The 17,206-nt window shown below is 29.1% G+C and overlaps 2 protein-coding genes across 3 annotated transcripts; one reads left to right on the forward strand and one right to left on the reverse strand.

Annotated features, from left to right (window-relative positions):
- Positions 1-6,360: 6,360 nt before the first annotated feature.
- On the forward strand, positions 6,361-9,911 carry LOC122513339 (beta-glucuronidase). Its single transcript, XM_043629672.1, has 10 exons — positions 6,361-6,661; positions 6,852-6,950; positions 7,031-7,207; positions 7,290-7,522; positions 7,637-7,919; positions 8,025-8,299; positions 8,378-8,639; positions 8,737-8,925; positions 9,014-9,152; positions 9,302-9,911. The coding sequence occupies exons 1-10, from the start codon at positions 6,494-6,496 to the stop codon at positions 9,481-9,483; spliced, it is 2,007 nt and encodes a 668-aa protein (XP_043485607.1). The 5' UTR covers positions 6,361-6,493; the 3' UTR covers positions 9,484-9,911.
- On the reverse strand, positions 9,750-16,995 carry LOC122513337 (zinc finger HIT domain-containing protein 3). Of its 2 annotated transcripts, none has more exons than XM_043629669.1 (3): positions 16,785-16,995; positions 10,444-10,799; positions 9,750-10,320 (listed from the first exon to the last, which is right to left on the reverse strand). In XM_043629669.1, the coding sequence occupies exons 2-3, from the start codon at positions 10,512-10,514 to the stop codon at positions 9,975-9,977; spliced, it is 417 nt and encodes a 138-aa protein (XP_043485604.1). In that variant the 5' UTR covers positions 10,515-10,799; positions 16,785-16,995; the 3' UTR covers positions 9,750-9,974. The 2 variants fall into 2 exon arrangements, with proteins under 2 accessions (XP_043485604.1, XP_043485601.1); XM_043629666.1 differs by lacking the exon at positions 16,785-16,995 and adding an exon at positions 11,982-12,173.
- Positions 16,996-17,206: the final 211 nt, after the last annotated feature.

Below are 17,206 nucleotides of genomic sequence, written 5' to 3' on the forward strand. Positions count from 1 at the left end.
ATATTAAAACAATAGAATTAAAAAAACATAGAAAATATAAAAGGAATTTACTTTTTACATGAGATAAAAGAAAGAATTTCATTTATTTCGAGGACAAATTGCCAACAATCCTGCTATTTTTGCCTAACTATGTCTAACTATGGCTAATATTTTATCAAGTTTGGTATAAATGGGTCTTTATGTGTGTATGAGAATCTAATTTATTACATATATCTATGAGTCATTAATTCAAAACATTAGATTATAACTGTCTAAATTATAAAATAATTTTTAATTATATATTTCTAGACAATGGGATGTAAATTTAGTATGAATCAATTTAATCCTCCATATTTGTTTCAACAACTTTTCTAACTCGGTCGATAAATTAATCATTAGGTAAAATTTCTTTTTTTTTTTATAGGAAATTACAAAAATGTATAATTAATCATTAATTATTAGTATTGAAAAAAGAATATATATAAAAAAAAAAGGGAAGAAAGAATATTTAGATAAAGAACAATGATATAAAAGTATCAAAATGATTCATACTTGCAGTCGCGACGAAACACCGGAAGTTAGTGATTGTTTCGAAGTGTGGTGACCTCTGTAGCCTTGGCTGCCGAGGGTCAATCGCCTTTTTACCAATTAATCCGATCTCACAGTCATCGTTATTCAAAAAAAAAAGAAAACAAAAGGCAAAACTAATCGAACGAGAAAATTTCTTTTTTTTTTTTATAGGAATTACAAAAATGTATAATTATTCATTAATTATTAGTATTGAAAAAGAATATATATATAAAAAAAAAGGGAAGAAAAATATTTAGAAACGAACAATGATATACAAAAGTATCAAAATGATTCATCCTTGCAGTCGCGACGAAACACCGGAAGTAGTGATGTTTTCGAAGTGTGGTGACCTCTGTAGCCTGGCTGCCGAGGGTCAATCGCCTTTTTACCAATTAATCCGATCTCACAGTCATCGTTATTCAAAAAAAAAAAAAACAAAAGGCAAAACTAATCGAACGAGAACTACGATGAAGAAAAACAATTTAATTAAGCACCCATTAATTCATATCAAAAAATGAAAAATAAAATGAACATTCATTTCAAATGAAAATTTAAAACTATCTTAGAACGCCACCTGGTCAAATCACGTGATGTAATAATTTTAAACGTTAAGTTTTAGAAGATTTTTCAACGTAAGCCCCCAATTCTAAATGTGAATCGAACGATACAAAAATATATAAGCTAAATTTGATATATTAAATAAATAAAAAAATAATAAAATAAATTGTTATATCTGGTAATTGTCTGTTGGTAACTTTTTCAATAAACATTTCTTTTTTTTTTTTAATTGCAAACTTTAGAACGTTCTTCATTTTTATCGACTGCGAGAAATTCCTAGAATTTGTAATCTACTATTATCGATCGTTACACAAAACTCATTTATGATAATGAATAATAAATAATACAAATAAATCTTATAAATTAGAACAAAATTATTTAAAATATAAAACTTTTATAGTTGATCGAAAGTTTTTTTTATCATTTTTCTATCATTCCTCACATTACCAACATTATCCAGGAAGTAGATCGCAGCGCTGATAGTATTGAAAAACGGTACTAAAAATCATTATTTTAAATATAAAACTTTTTTATTTAAATTAATTAACTTTTTAAACAAAAATATATTTTTATATATTAAATTTATTTTTAATATTCTCAAGTCATTTAGATTATGTCAAACATAATAATGATATAAGAATATAATGAGATTCATTTTGTTTATATCCATTAAAAAAATATAAAATGGATACTCAAAAAAGAAATAAAAAAAAGAAAATAATTATGTTGGTAATATCATAAGGTAATACTTTTCTTCTTTTAAATGTAAAAAAAACGAATCTGTTGGTTTTCTTTTTCACTTTAAAATGATTGAAATATATTCTTTTTATTATTGTATTCTAATTTTAATGATTGTAATTTATAGACAAGTGGTCTTAAAGAAATTCACGCCCAATCTAATTAGCATAATTAATACTCGTGCCTGTAGAATATTTTGAACTTTTTAATATCGAACTAATCAAACGATAAAACATTTATACTTGTCCCCTACTTAATATTTTTTAAAAATTCTGATCGCAAAATATTCCAGAAAAAAAAAATAAAATAAAACAATATAAAATATATAAAAATACTTCGAATGCCTCGATATTACTCGTAAATCAAATTTACATACGCGTGCAAAATTAAAAACCACTTATAACATTAAACAATGCAAAAATAAATCGAATCGAATCGAAAACGAATTAATCTCCTTGCTTTCGTTATCGATAAAGTCGAAAGTATTTAATATAAAACCCATTTAATATTGATTTTTAAATTATAAAAATTTCAAGATAAGAGAAGATAAGATAAACATTGTATAAACGAACAGTTATTTTTCATCGAATACCAAACCTTCAATTGGATGATCCAATAAGTCTAACATACAAAATAAAAAACGTAAACCAACTGATATCGAGTCAAATATTATATGATTATTTAAACGTATATCTAATTTATGGGGGATGGTGGGGGTGGAGGGTGGGGAGTGGGGGGTGAAGGGAAGGGAATTAAAAGGTAAAATAAAAAATAAAAAATACGAAGAATGTATTTTTAAAAATGAACAAAGAGAGAAATAGAAAAAAAAGAGAGAAAGAGGGAGAGAGGGAGTAAAAGAGACACCCGGTATATAAAAGTTGGCTGGCCGGCTGGCGAGCCCCAGTGCACAAATGGGATAGGTAACTGATTCTCTCTGATCTAGTGGTGTAAGATCCCTCCTGGTGAGAACGTGCCAAGCTCTGTAACGACGTCTACCTTTTTCTCTAATTTTATTCAATACAAAAGAAAATAAACATAAAAAGAAAAAGAAAACCGAATCCCAAGAAGAAATACAATCAAACGGAAAACTCTAAAGATTGTTCTTCCTTAAAAGGGGTCATCGTCGTCGTCATAACGTAATGCTAAAAAAACAGATAAATAAAAGAAAGATAAATTCGTAAGGGTTTGTTTAAGGACAGGGAACAACAGGTGTTGAATGGTAAGTTTGTTTTGTTTTTTTTTCTTATCATTTAAATCATTTTTTAACGATTCTTTATCGTGTAAGATGATTTGGTGATATGTTGTATCTTTTTGAAGATATAATAATCATCAGATAGAATGATTAGATTTATCTTTTGTTTTTCCTTTATCTGGTTATCTAAATCAAATCGTTGGGATTGTTAACCACCACCTGTTGCGTGTATGTGTGTGTTAGTTTAATTTCTTTTTTTTTTTGTTATTTTTTATTAAATGTATGAATCGTATGATTGAAGATGCAATAGAGTAAATTATGTAAGTACATTTAATAACATATTTTAATATGCAAACGATAGATTTTTTTCAATAATAATACTGTAATAATAATTAAATTGCTAAGAGATAATTTACGTTTGACACCAAATCATCCACTCGAATAAGAACGTGTCACAGTTCAGGAAACACTGTATAATAATCACGTGTCGACATCAAAGTATATACAAAAGCGTTAACAAACTACACAACACAACACCTTTTATGTATTACTTATTACTTTTTTATAATTATTCGTTTTAAAAAGAGACAGAAAGAGAAATACGTCCTGTTAGAATTTATTTTATCTAACATAAGTATGAATGTTCTGTTATGGTTTCTTCTGTTATCTCATTAACGTCGTATAAGCATAATTCTTAATCAACTTATGTTAGAAATTAAACGACAACATTTCTCTTAACTCGATATATTAAATATTATTTATATTTAAAAATGTAATATTAAAAGAAAAAAAAAATATAATAAATAAATAATATAACAATTATTTATAAAATATGCAATTTTAGACACCGTAACGTTAATCCATTTATTTATATTAGAATGGAATGTTTTACTTGCAAACTTTTTCATATATAAAAAATATACTATCATAAAAAAAAGAAAAAAAAGAAAAATTATTTATATCAGAAAATGCATCTAATTTAAGAATGAAAAACGTAACATTTGAAACGTTTCCTCGATTTCCTATGCAATTTCGTTGAATCAAAAATCCTTTGTATACTTTGGCTTCGTCAAATCGATTGGCACTTGACCAAGAACAATATTACTAATGGTTTTCATCGGTTTGCGGTACATTTTCGATTTTCCTTTAAAATACTATTAACGGAGAGGGGGCTGGTGGGGGAGGGGGAGAGAGAGAGAAATAAGGTTTCTTGTTGATTAAATAGAAATTCTATGACCTCGATTATAGGATGATTTTTGAATGGAGAAGGAGATTAGGGTTACCTATAATATTAATCATATGTTACGACGGTAAGTTTATGGCGTGTGTCAACTCAGGTGTATGGTGTATTTTCATTTGCGATATTTTACGATGATTCCGTTTGATTTTTATCTACCATTAAGAAACATTTCATTTATCTATGCCAATAGTTTCGTTGAATTATTTATAACATTGAATTGATACAATTAAATAATACTAAATAAATATATATTAATTGAATTGATTATATAATTTTAATAGAAAAAAAAAAAAAAAAAGAAAAAAACAAATTTAATTAGAATCTCGAGTGAATGTTAACAATTCGATTAAGTGATAAATAGTATTATATGTATGTGTCCTATGTGTGTGTGTGTGTGTATATGAATGAATGAGAATGAGAGAGAAAAAAAAGACCCTACACACTGTTCTCTGCAGGGTCTCGTCGACAATATCGGCTTCCTGGCACGGTGCCCTCCTACGAGAGCATACTTCCCTTCCCAAAGTATCAAATCGTTTCCTCGTATCGTACACGTGCATCAGCCGGTGCCCTTAATTCTTCCCATATAAGCAGCATCTATCTACTATTACTAGATGCTAACAAATGAAAATACATTTATTGCAAAATAACTTTCATATGAATAATAACGTATGATATCATTTGACTTTACAATTAAATCTAATCTAAATTTGTATAATCAAAACAAAAAAATAAAAAAATAAAATAGAAAATAAATTACAATACACACATTGATCCGAAGATTAAAATTTCTTTTTTTTTCTTTTCGATGATTTCTTATCCAAATTTTTATCGTCTCTCTCTCTTTCTCTCTCTCTCATAATATTTGATAAAATTTATATAATTATTGTGTATCATTCTTTCTATCTAAATTGAATTATTTTATCATGAGATTATTAATATAATTACAAAATTATGTGATGCAACAATTATTAACTATTTTTTTGTATCACTACGACACTTAAATTTTGTTTATTACGTTATTGATTTCTTAGAATTATAATATAATAAAATTAAATTAATTACAAATCTTTAATAGAACTATGGAACATTTTTTGAATTGTTTTTTATCATGGAAATAATTTGTTTTCTAATTATATTATTATTCTGTTAAATATCGAAATTAAATGATAAATAAATGAATATCCTCGTATTTTACAATCTAATGCGAAAAATTTGGAAATAACTTATTGTGAGGTATAAATATAAATACATTCTTGACCATGAAGAAAAAGAAAGAGATAGAGGAAGACCGGTCTTAGTCAAGTTATGATGAACACATTCGTGAATTCTTCTTAACAAAAAAGTAGCAAAGAAAAAATACAAAAAAAGAATACAGTATCAACATACAAAGATTCTTATACCGCAAAAAAGATAATTTATCCTACAACCAAGTGTTATCAATTCTTTAACGTGCATACAAATTTGTATGTTCAACTTTTGCGAGAAGAATTTACGTGCAATGTTTTTCTTTCACTGTTTTAAAATGTTTACCTTTATTTAAAAAAAAAAGAATACTCCTATCTTATCAACACTGAAGATAAAAGAACATTAGGTAAAAAATGAACCGTGCTAAACATACTAAACGTAACTTTATTTAATTCGTGTACTTCTTCTAAAGATATTATGTAAAACCTAAAAGATATTTACATATTATGTCAGTAAGTTATATCTGTAGAAGATAAAGCACACGTTTTTTTATCCATTGTTGTAACTAATTTATTTGTAATCAGTCTTTCCTTAGCAATCATTTAGGAAAGTCGTTTAAAATGTTCGTTTTATTTTTGTGTGTTTGTGTGAACTGAATTTTTGTAATATTTATTACAATTAATACGATTTAATTAAAAGAAATTGTTATATGTATATGTATACGATAGATAAAATATATATTATATATAATATTTTATAAAAAAAAAATATATATATATATATATATATATATATATATATATGTATTAATTTTTATATTATACATTATATAATTATATATAAACATAATTATTTTAATCTATTATAATTATTAAATACAATTAACTTATCTATTTTATTATAATCTATTACATATGTTATATCCATTTATCTTACAATATATAAGTTAATTAATAGTAGTTAATTAAATATAAAACAAATAAAAAATTAATATAAAAAAAATAATTTCAGATATACAAATATCAAGCAACATGTTGCTGTTGATCGTATTTCTAATCGGTAGCGTTAGATCAGGTGAATTTGGTGTTGAATTTGAATTACCAGAAACACCTAAAGAATCTGCAGCTTTGCCACAAGAGGAAACTCAACCAGCCCCACTTCCTGGTTTACTTTATCCTCGAGAGAGCGAATCACGTGAGGTAAAACATATCTCGATCATCAATTAAATTATAATTCATGGTACAGTTAATTCTCCCGTATAACGCAATTAGTACAACACGTTAGGCTTGCTACAAAATAATGTTGTTTAAATATTTTGAATTTATTGTACATTAAATTGAAACACACATGATATAATGAATTATTAATTAAAAATATTTTTTAATACAGATAAAATCGCTAGATGGTTTATGGGATTTTATCGCATCACCGTCTAATGATATTTTAAAAGGTTACACAGAATTCTGGTACATTGATTCATTATCAAAGGTATTGTTATTATCGATTCAATTAAATCTTTATAAACATTTTATTTAAAATATTAAACATATCATTTAATTAATATTTAGGCTGGTGAATTGATAAAAATGCCAGTACCATCTTCCTACAACGACATCACAACTTCAAAAGAACTCAGGGATCATGTCGGTGCTGTTTGGTACGAACGCAGTTTTTACGTACCCTGGTCCTGGCAAAATCAAAGAGTTTTTCTTAGATTTGGTTCGGTTCATTATTTAGCCCAAGTGGTAAGTTGAATCATACCAATTCTAAGAATCATTATTCACAAATAAAAGACTCTAATAATTATTATACTCTATTCATTCCTAGTGGATTAATAATGAATTAGTAATGGAACACGAAATAGGAAATTTACCATTCGAGGCAGAAATATCCAAATATTTGATATTCGGTGGGAAAAATCGTGTAACTGTTGCGGTGGACAATACCTTGCTTCAAACTAGTATACCTCAAGGAAAAATTAGTAACATTGTTACCGATAATGGAACTAAACACTTTCAAAGCTATACTTTTGACTTTTTCAATTATGCTGGTATTCATAGGTATAGTTAAACGTCACCTTTCTGTCTATCATTTATAATTACATGTATCTATACAATTTGAATTATTAACTAACGTCGATATTACAAAAATATTTTTATCTTTTTACACAACAGATCAGTATTGTTATACACAACACCACGGGTCTACGTTGAAGATATAACAGTGAGAACCGGAGTGGTGGGTGATATGGGTATAATAAAATATACTGTACAGGTAGGAGGTTTAAACCAAGGTGAAATACCGATTTGTATTGTGACCTTGCATGACGCAGAAGAAAAGTTGGCAATAAAAGAGCCAGATAATACGCACTTATCTGGTATACTTAAAGTACCTAAAGCTAAACTTTGGTGGCCTCGAGGCATGAATCCTTCACCTGGATATCTTTATACTCTTGAGGTATATATATACACTAGTATAAACAGGAATCTATTTACAGTATAAATATATTGTAAATCAAATGAACGATCATATCATTTCTGCTTCCATTTGTTCATTTTCCAGGTCAGATTGTCGATACAAAATAGTACCAGCTCAGATGTTTATAGATTACCTATCGGAATAAGAACCGTGTCATGGACGAATACAAGTTTGCTAATCAATGGTAAACCGGTATACTTGAGAGGTTTTGGAAGACACGAAGATGCAATTTTAAGAGGTCGTGGATTCGATCTTGTTACTATGACCAGAGACTATGAACTTTTACAATGGGTTGGTGCTAATTCTTATAGGACTAGTCATTATCCTTACAGCGAAGATGTTCTAGATACAGCTGACAGGTACCTAACGATTTACTTTAATTTCTTAATTGATATTTATAATACAAAATATAATACAAAAATATATTTTTTCTTTAGGCTTGGCTTTATGATCATCGACGAGTGTCCATCGGTCGACACTGAAAACTTTTCACCTATTCTACTTCTACGTCACAAAACATCTTTGTCGGAATTAGTTAGAAGAGATAAAAATCATCCTTCGGTTATCATGTGGTCTCTTGCTAACGAACCAAGAACGCAACTACAAGGTGCTGATGTATATTTCAAACAAATTGCTGATCATACTAAAGCTTTAGATCCTACTAGACCAGTTACAATTGCTTTAGCTAGAAGTGTTCAGGTATTTGTTCCGTTTGTTTTTTTATTTATTTGTCAAAGATCTATTTTTTACAACTGAGATAAAATAAAATTATTTACCGATTTATTTATTTATGTAGGAAGACAAAGTTGGTCAATATTTAGATGTGATTAGTTTTAATCGTTACAATTCTTGGTACGTCAACCCTGGTAGATTGGATACGATTATCGATCGAGTTATTACTGAGGCCGAAGCTTGGCATAGAAAATATAAAAAACCAGTACTTATTTCCGAATACGGCGCTGACACTTTGTCCGGTGAACACGAGGTAAAATGAACAAAATTATCAAATAAAAGTATACGGTCTTGAACGAAAAGAATAAATCTAAATTTATGACCGAAATAAAATGTTTTAGTTGCCAAACTATATATGGAGCGAAGAATATCAAACCGAAATGTTTTCTCATCATTTTGAAGCGTTCGATCGTTTAAGAAATGAAGGTTTCTTCATCGGTGAATTCATTTGGAATTTTGCAGACTTTCGAACAGCTCAAAGTAAGATCTAATTTCCACTACAATGGCATAGTATTCAAAAAGATGATATCCATGCAATGCCTAAGAGATTAAACTATACTTATAGATATATTACATCGCAAATTATTTATATAAAAAAAGTATACAAATATTTGTTTCTTTTTTTCTAGATTTCTACAGAGTAGGAGGAAATAAAAAAGGCATATTTACAAGAGACAGACAACCAAAGATGGCAGCTTATCATGTTAGAAAGAGATACTATGCATTAGAAATGGAAATAGATGGAACGCCATTACCACATAATCTTGAAAATTATGTTTCTAATCATTACTCAACGCACACCGAACTGTGAATGTTATTTTGTCTTTCTTTCATTCTTTATTTTATTTTTTAAAAAGAAAGAAGTCTATTAACTAAACGTTTATATAGTTCTATTTTATGTTTGTTGTCAGGTAATTCTTTCTCAGATTTGTCGATATAACTAATATATACTTGTATGATATCGTATATCATATAAGTATAAAATTTAATTATTTATTTAAACGAGAGACATATTTTAAAAAAAAACAAAAGAAATTCATGTCTCGATAACTGATTATCTAACATAACGAATCAACCTATGTGTAATTACTTTTATAAGCGTCATCATGTTTCTCTACATAAATACTTAATCATCTAATAATTATCATATAATTGTAAATTGTTTAAGCCTCAGCTAAGTTTCTTATGTTTTTATACAAAAAATAAATAAATAGTATTAAAATTTCCTAACAACTGTAACATACGTCCAACTATGTAATTTTCAAATTACTTATATATAAGCTAGATATTTGATAATTTCTATTATTTATCTTCCCACTCTTTCTCTTCTACTACTTTTAAACAAGCATCCGCAAGCTCTACAAAAACTGATTCGGTCATAGCTAAATTTATAGCTTCCATTGGATCCTCGTTGTTCGCTATAAAAGTAACGATATCACGAACCTGTGGATTTTTTAAACAGTTTTTAACTTCTTGATTCTGAGACAATTTTTGTAATATTTCCAAAGGTACGATGTCCTTTTCAGCATCTTCTTCACTTTTGGTTTCCGGTGATGATGGTGACAGCAACGATGATGGGGGTGGTGGTGTAGGCGATGATGGTTTGCAATCAGCTTTTTTATGTTCTTTACCGCAAGTAACGGAACAGCTAAACGAATTATTTATTAAGTAATTTAGTTTAGTTTATCAAGTAATTCCATTATTATATATGTACATTTGATAAAGAAATTGACAATATTTAACCAAATGCTTAACCTCAAAAAGTACTTACAAGGGTGTTCTGCATGTAGGACACTTGTACTTCGCCAAATCCTTTTCACAAATAGAACAAATTTTATTCATTTTTCAAAAATATTATACACTTAATTAAACAAACGAATTTAATTATTATTTTATTAAAAAGATCACTATAAAAACTACTACGGTTGCAATCAGTCGTGAATTTATCCGCCAACGAATGGACATGCGCAATGCGTGCGCAATGCGTGCGCAAGACGACGTGACTGCCACCAAGTAACTAAAATTGTAACTACGGTGGTTTTTAAAAAATTAATTTAAATGGCGCTAATTTCAAATTTCCCTTTCTCCCTCTCGTTACCGCCGCAGTCATGCGATTGTTTCATGCATCTATAAAAAAAGAAAGATTATTGTTTTTTCCTATCTTTATTGCTCGATTCATTAATGAGATTTCTTTATTTCTCTCTCTTTCTCTCTCAAACGTGTCTTTGATCACGGTTGATGAAATTAATTTCACAATCAGATATAAAAATGTAACAGCTTCATGATAATCGATAATCGATTTTGAAGTCCGATTTCTATTTTAATAAAATAATTTGTAAAATAATGCAATCACTGTCTTCAATTAATTCGCGAATGCAATAAAAATAAAAAGAAAAAACTTTCTTTTTTCGATTACCTATATTCTGGCAGTACGACTTGTGCGAAGGTCATTGATTCCGCGAACAGTTCCGGCTTATTTTCTGGGCCAGATTCGCAAACAACGATCAGGACAGTTTTACCAACGTTAAAACGAATAGTTTTAGCTATGAGAAAACGATGACATAGTAGAGGACTGTTAAGTTTTCATGTGGGATTTGAGCCGGCCGGTAACAAGAATATACTCTTGCATTTCACGCAACTTCACTTCATTCGAAATCTTACGAGCGGTTCGCTCTTTTCATTCACTATGTTTTTTTAGCGAATGCTTGCATTCATTGGCGTAACTATTCATATAATATTTAAATATATAAACCTGATTTTATATTTTACGTCCTATTACTATTTTTAAATACATTTTTCTCATTATAATAAATTTATTCGATCGATAATCGAGTTCGAAATATCGAGAGAAGAAAAAACAAGATGGACGCTTAATTTTAAATTCGATAATAGAAATAATTTGTAAATAGATAAATGTAAATAAAAAAAATATCGACGTAAATGTTAAAATATTTAATAATGAAATAAAATCTATAAGATATTGTTAATTCGTTTATTTTATTTTCACCAATTTCTATAGAGTAGTGCAACGGAAAATGCAATATCAAATTTATCCTCATTTTCCAATAATCAAACGTTTAATATATTTATAATAAATTAATTATACAACGGTGGGGAGGATTACAAAATGCTTGGAAATGATTAAAAATTTATTATAAAAAGTGGTGAAAATACGAGCAATGTAATTTCTAAGAAATTCGTAGTGCTTTTTCAACGAGATTAGAGGCAACGTAGTTAATAATCTAAAATAATTGAAAAAAAAAAGAAAGAGAATATATTTAAACAATTAAATGATTAAAATAAAATTACATTACGCCACTGTTGACCGAGTTTACGGGTTCACCTTGAAGAGGTCGCGAAACGTCAACTACCACTTCCTGCCCCTTTACCTCCTCTTCTTTACTTGTCACCGCCATACCGGAAATGTTCCTCGATCGGAAGAGGAAGAATAAAAAAAGAAATAATGAGACAAAGTAACATTTTAAAGAAGTAAGCAGATAAAAAAAAAAGAGAAATTAAAAGAGAGAAATATACAATTCGTGGATGGCCGAAAAGAAAGGACGTGTAACGAGTAATTGTTAGAGGAATTTCTAACTATCTCCGATCTATCCAATTATAGTTAGCGCAATAATGTTGGATATACAAAAAGAAAAAAAAAAACAAAATGGTACAACTAATTAAGCATTGTCGTTAATATATTTTCTATTAAAAAAAAACCATGATTTCTTATTTGATTAGAATGTACGTTTTATAAAGAAACAACAGTTAATAAGAGTTAACAATTGGGTTACAAAATTTATCAAAATTATTAACATTTCGAAACGATTCAAAATGAATGATTACTTATTCATGAGTTAAGTTTTTAACGATTGAGAGATGTAAAATCGTGAAAGTTTTTGATAGGCAACATTTGTTTCCTCGTTTCCTGAAATCCCGCTGAACGTCATGGGTGCACTTAAAGAAAATTTATTTAGCGAATGAAAAGAGGATCTAGGAATTGTAGAAGTGATGACAGCATCCCATGAATGACGTCAGTAGGTAGCTAGCGAAATGACGAATTATGGTAACTGTGATGACGTTGCCAGGATAAAATAAGGTGAGTAAGAAGTAAAGTGAGCAAGCAAGCAAGCAAGCAAGCAAGCAAGAAAGCAAGGAAATAAGCAAGGAAGGCAAGCAGTCAGGCAAATAAGCATGCAAGTATGTAGGCTGGTATAGAAAGACAGTCATAAGTTCTTCCTTTGAAGAGGAGGAAGGAGTCAGAGAGTCAGGAATCTCCGCTAAGTCGACTCCCAGTTGGTCAGTTTCTTTCAGTCCGTCGTATAACGTGGTTCACTCAGTGTACACCGGCTTACGTATTTCTAAACTATGACATTTCATGATTAACGATTATTTTCGATTATTTTCAATTATCGTTCAATCATTCAAATAATAAACAATATATAACGTGATCATTTTCAAATATCCAGAGGAAGAATCTAAAAGCCGGGTACTCAAACGACCAATTGAAATGAACACTTGACGAATGACAGTGACCCACTTGCCGGTTCCGGTTTGCCACCATATTTCAATGCAATTTTATTCTCTACTTCGAATCGATTCTCTACTATAATCATATTTTTCTTACTTTTCGTTATTTTCTTATATTATTATTATTATACTTATAATTATAATTATTATTATTGTTGTTATTATTATTATTATTATTATTATTATTATAATTGTTAATATCATTGTTATGAAAGATAGTGCAAAATATTAGAACCGTCACAGTAATGTCTGCTCGTGATTTTCTCAAACGTTCTTATTTGGTGTGTCGTTCAAAAAAATGTGACCAAATTTTTTACCGTGCAAAGTGAATAATATATATATATATATATTCTAATTTATCGTTTAAATAATTTGATCTTTTAAACATCATTTGTACGTCGATAAGGAAGATCGCATTTTCACACGTAAGATAAGAGAATTTATTATTATAGAAAATTGACGATAAAAGTCGTATAAAGAACGAAGTCAGTCGAATAATCAAAATTCAGATGGGAATTTCTGCAATCGCTTAGGACACCTGTATCAATAAGTATTGAATCATTTATAAATCGGTTTCCGTCTTCGATTTGTTTCTATTAGCACAGTTATCGCGAAATAGATCGCATTAATATAATTATATTGATAATTAAATACCAAATGAAATTCGAACGATGATCCAAAAATACACGGAAATGGTGACAAATATTGATTACCGATTAAATTTGTATCCAAGTACTTACTCTCCGTTGAATTCTTAATGCAATTTGATTTTCGATAACTATGATCAAACTAGCTTGCGCATAATAGCATTGAAATTATAAATGTTCGAGGATTTCTCATTTCATAACCAAGAAGGATACGACAGGACAAAGTCCGTTTAGAATGACTCGTGGGCCACGAGTTCATCGACGGAAATACATCGTACGAGTCAGATGGGAACTGCGTTCCGATATTCTGCTCGTCTTCCTGTTCCTACTCTTTCTTTCTTTTTTTTTTTATTCTTTTTCCTTGCATTTATTTCTCTTATTCGATGACATCACTACCAACAACGCACGTTTAACATTTCATCTTTTTTATATTTTTTTCTCCTTTATTTCTTTTTTTCATTATCCAACTACTTCAACTCGCATTTTAGTAGAACGAGATGAAACGGAAGAGAGAAAAAAAAAAAAAGAAAAAAGAAGAAGAAGAAGAATAAAAACTTTCTCCGTTCGTTTGATTTTTTTTCTTTTTTATTCTTAAACAAGCGGAAAAATATTTTTTGTTTGTCTATTTCTCATTTGTCATTAATATTCATCGAAGTTTTAGTTTCTTTGATCTTACATTAGTCATCAACGTGTTGTCTCTGTCGGTAAGGAAGAATATAATATATATAGAGAATAATAATAATAATAAAAAATTAAAAAAAAAAAGCAAATTAAAAAAAAAAAAGGAGGGGAAGAGGATGTAGAACGTCACCTTTATCGGCAACGACGACGACCACGTCGGAACGCAGTTGCGCTCGGAATGCAAGGCACGGATTTCAGACGAACATCCACTATCGCAATAGTATAGGAACGTATCGAGTGCAACTCAAACGAGTGTGTGCATTATGGAACGCGGAAATTCAAATTGAACCGCGACACCTTAAAAAAATCCTCACTAGGGCGAGCAAGCGAACGAACGAGGGCGCCATTCCAATTTTTCATTTTGATATTTAATATATTTCGATATTTCGTTGCTCGAATAATCGATTACGAATTACGATAAGAATTTTTTAATAATTATTAATCATTAATCATACATTTACTTGCATTTCTATATTTATATACGATTGTGGAGTTTCATTTGAATTCAATCATGGCCGCCAAAGCTAATACAAACCTGAATCAAATGAAATATTTCAATAATTACGTTAACTGACATTTTAACGAATATTATAATGTGTTTAATTTTTTTGTTTCTCTTTTTTTTAATTATAATTCAGTTAGAAATTTGTCGATCGATTATATTAAATTAATAGAGAAATTTAAATGCGCGAGATAATACGCGCATCTAATCAAATTTGAATCATACAATCATGGCTGCCAATTCAAAACTAGATATCACTCGTGTTGATTTTGAACGCGTTTAAAAGTCAAATAATGAATATTTAAAAACGAGCAAATAAAATTCATTTCATTTAATTGCGAAGAAAAGAAAGAGAGAGAGAGACGTTGAAAATCAGTTAAAGTAAGGAATGAAATATTTTGAAACACTCGCAGTCACCTGATTCAAAGCACATTCGAGTTTAAATCGTGTATATATATATATATATATATATAGAAAAAAATATGATAGGATATATATGTATATATTTTTTCGAATATAGAATGTCGCGGAGTTTTTCATGAACCGTGACGGTGCGATAAAAATCCCGACTGTTAATTGGCCGAAGATGTTCATAAGAGCGTGCACAATGATTTACGTAATACATGAATTTAACTTTGGCGATAATAAGGAATACGGTAAATGGCATTTTCATTTGAATTATATCGCGAAAAGAGAAGACAACAGTGCAATTAATAATCAATTAATTTAACCAATAATAATTATCGTGTATTAGTGACAAAATGAAAACTCCGATCGAATAGTGATGAACGTGGATGAAAATTTGCAACAGGAAGACAAACAAAAATCCAAGATGGACGATCGAAACAAAATAAATGTTCTTCTCGTTATCGAAGGCGTGCAACGTGTTCAATAGACCTATTTCTAATTGGAATACAAATTTGGAAATAATATTCGTAAGTAATAATATATTTTTGATTTGTTTAATAATTTTTTGAACGTACGTTACTTCATAAATATTCAAAAATTAATTGACTATAGGAACCCGTATTTATCGTTGCACGCACTGTTCGACTGCGTTGACTTGGATGAAAAAAATATTCATGAAAAATTTATGTTCGTTATCTAAAGCGCGTTTCTTTTTTTTTTTCTTTTTTCGATAATTTTTCCTAGAAAATATATAGCACGTGGTATAATTATATTGATTTTCTTTTTATGTAATTTTAATTTGTCAATACTTTTCAATAATAATATTATTCGCGTAGGCTTCAAATAACAATCTTATTTTTCTTGCGCGCAGAGACACGATCGCTGATAACGACGTGTTACGTTGTGCGAATAATTGTTATATGGAATCATTACGGAAAGTTTTATCGTTTTTTATATTTTCTTCTTCTTCTTCTTCTTATTTTTTTTTTCTCTTCTTTTTTCCTTATCACTTAACGTGATCAAAGAGTCAAAAAATCGTCTTCGTGTAAAGCAATTTCTTATTGCATTTTGATACGCGCACGACTACGCGACAAATCCTGTTTTCTCTCCTTTTTTTTTTCTCGTCAAATCATTTAACGATATCGAGACATTCTACGGAACATTCTTATGGATAAGAAATGAATGAAAAATATTCGCGATTATGTACGAATTGAAATAAAAATCTGAAGTTAGTTCGATTCTAATTTAAACAAAGTTTTTTTCAAGGAATAATATATGTATATGCTTTCTCGATATCGAGGTGTGGCCAATTTACCGTTACAAATATGTATATAACATATAACTTACATGCCAAAGAGTTGTTTGCCTAGATGAAAGCTTGTTATTCTTGTAAAAGAAACGATATCTCGAAGGAGCGAATGAAACTTCGAATTATTTACCCTGATAAACACCTTCGATTCTCTTCAATACCTTGTATTTAAAGTTCAGGTTCTAGTAGACTGAAAACAACGTTAGAAAAATAAAAACTATATGCAAGTATGTAAATAAACTCGAGACGATAAGAAACATTAAAAAAAAAAAAGAACTATTGTGAAGCGATGCATCCGGATGACGTCTTCACCGGCCGTGATCGTAAACTTTTTATCTGGTCGGTGGGACTTTCGTCCGTTTGCAATGCTCACGAGAAACATCGATACTTTTCGACGATCGATAATGTGAAGATATTCGTAGATTAATTGTAGGTAAGTAATTAGCTAAGGTCGGTAATA

Source organism: Polistes fuscatus, unplaced genomic scaffold (genome assembly GCF_010416935.1).
Source record: "Polistes fuscatus isolate 324 unplaced genomic scaffold, CU_Pfus_HIC Scaffold12, whole genome shotgun sequence".
In the NCBI taxonomy this organism is placed as follows: Eukaryota; Metazoa; Arthropoda; class Insecta; order Hymenoptera; family Vespidae; genus Polistes; species Polistes fuscatus.

Coding starts and splice junctions, on each gene's coding strand:
- LOC122513339 (XM_043629672.1), top strand. CDS start 6,494: ATGTTGCTGTTGATCGTATTTCTAATCGGTAGCGTTAGATCAGGTGAA. Junction 7,920..8,024: donor GATATCTTTATACTCTTGAG/GTATATATATAC, acceptor TTCATTTTCCAG/GTCAGATTGTCGATACAAAA. Junction 8,300..8,377: donor GTTCTAGATACAGCTGACAG/GTACCTAACGAT, acceptor TTTTTTCTTTAG/GCTTGGCTTTATGATCATCG.
- LOC122513337 (XM_043629669.1), bottom strand. CDS start 10,514: ATGAATAAAATTTGTTCTATTTGTGAAAAGGATTTGGCGAAGTACAAG. Junction 10,321..10,443: donor CCTACATGCAGAACACCCTT/GTAAGTACTTTT, acceptor TAATTCGTTTAG/CTGTTCCGTTACTTGCGGTA.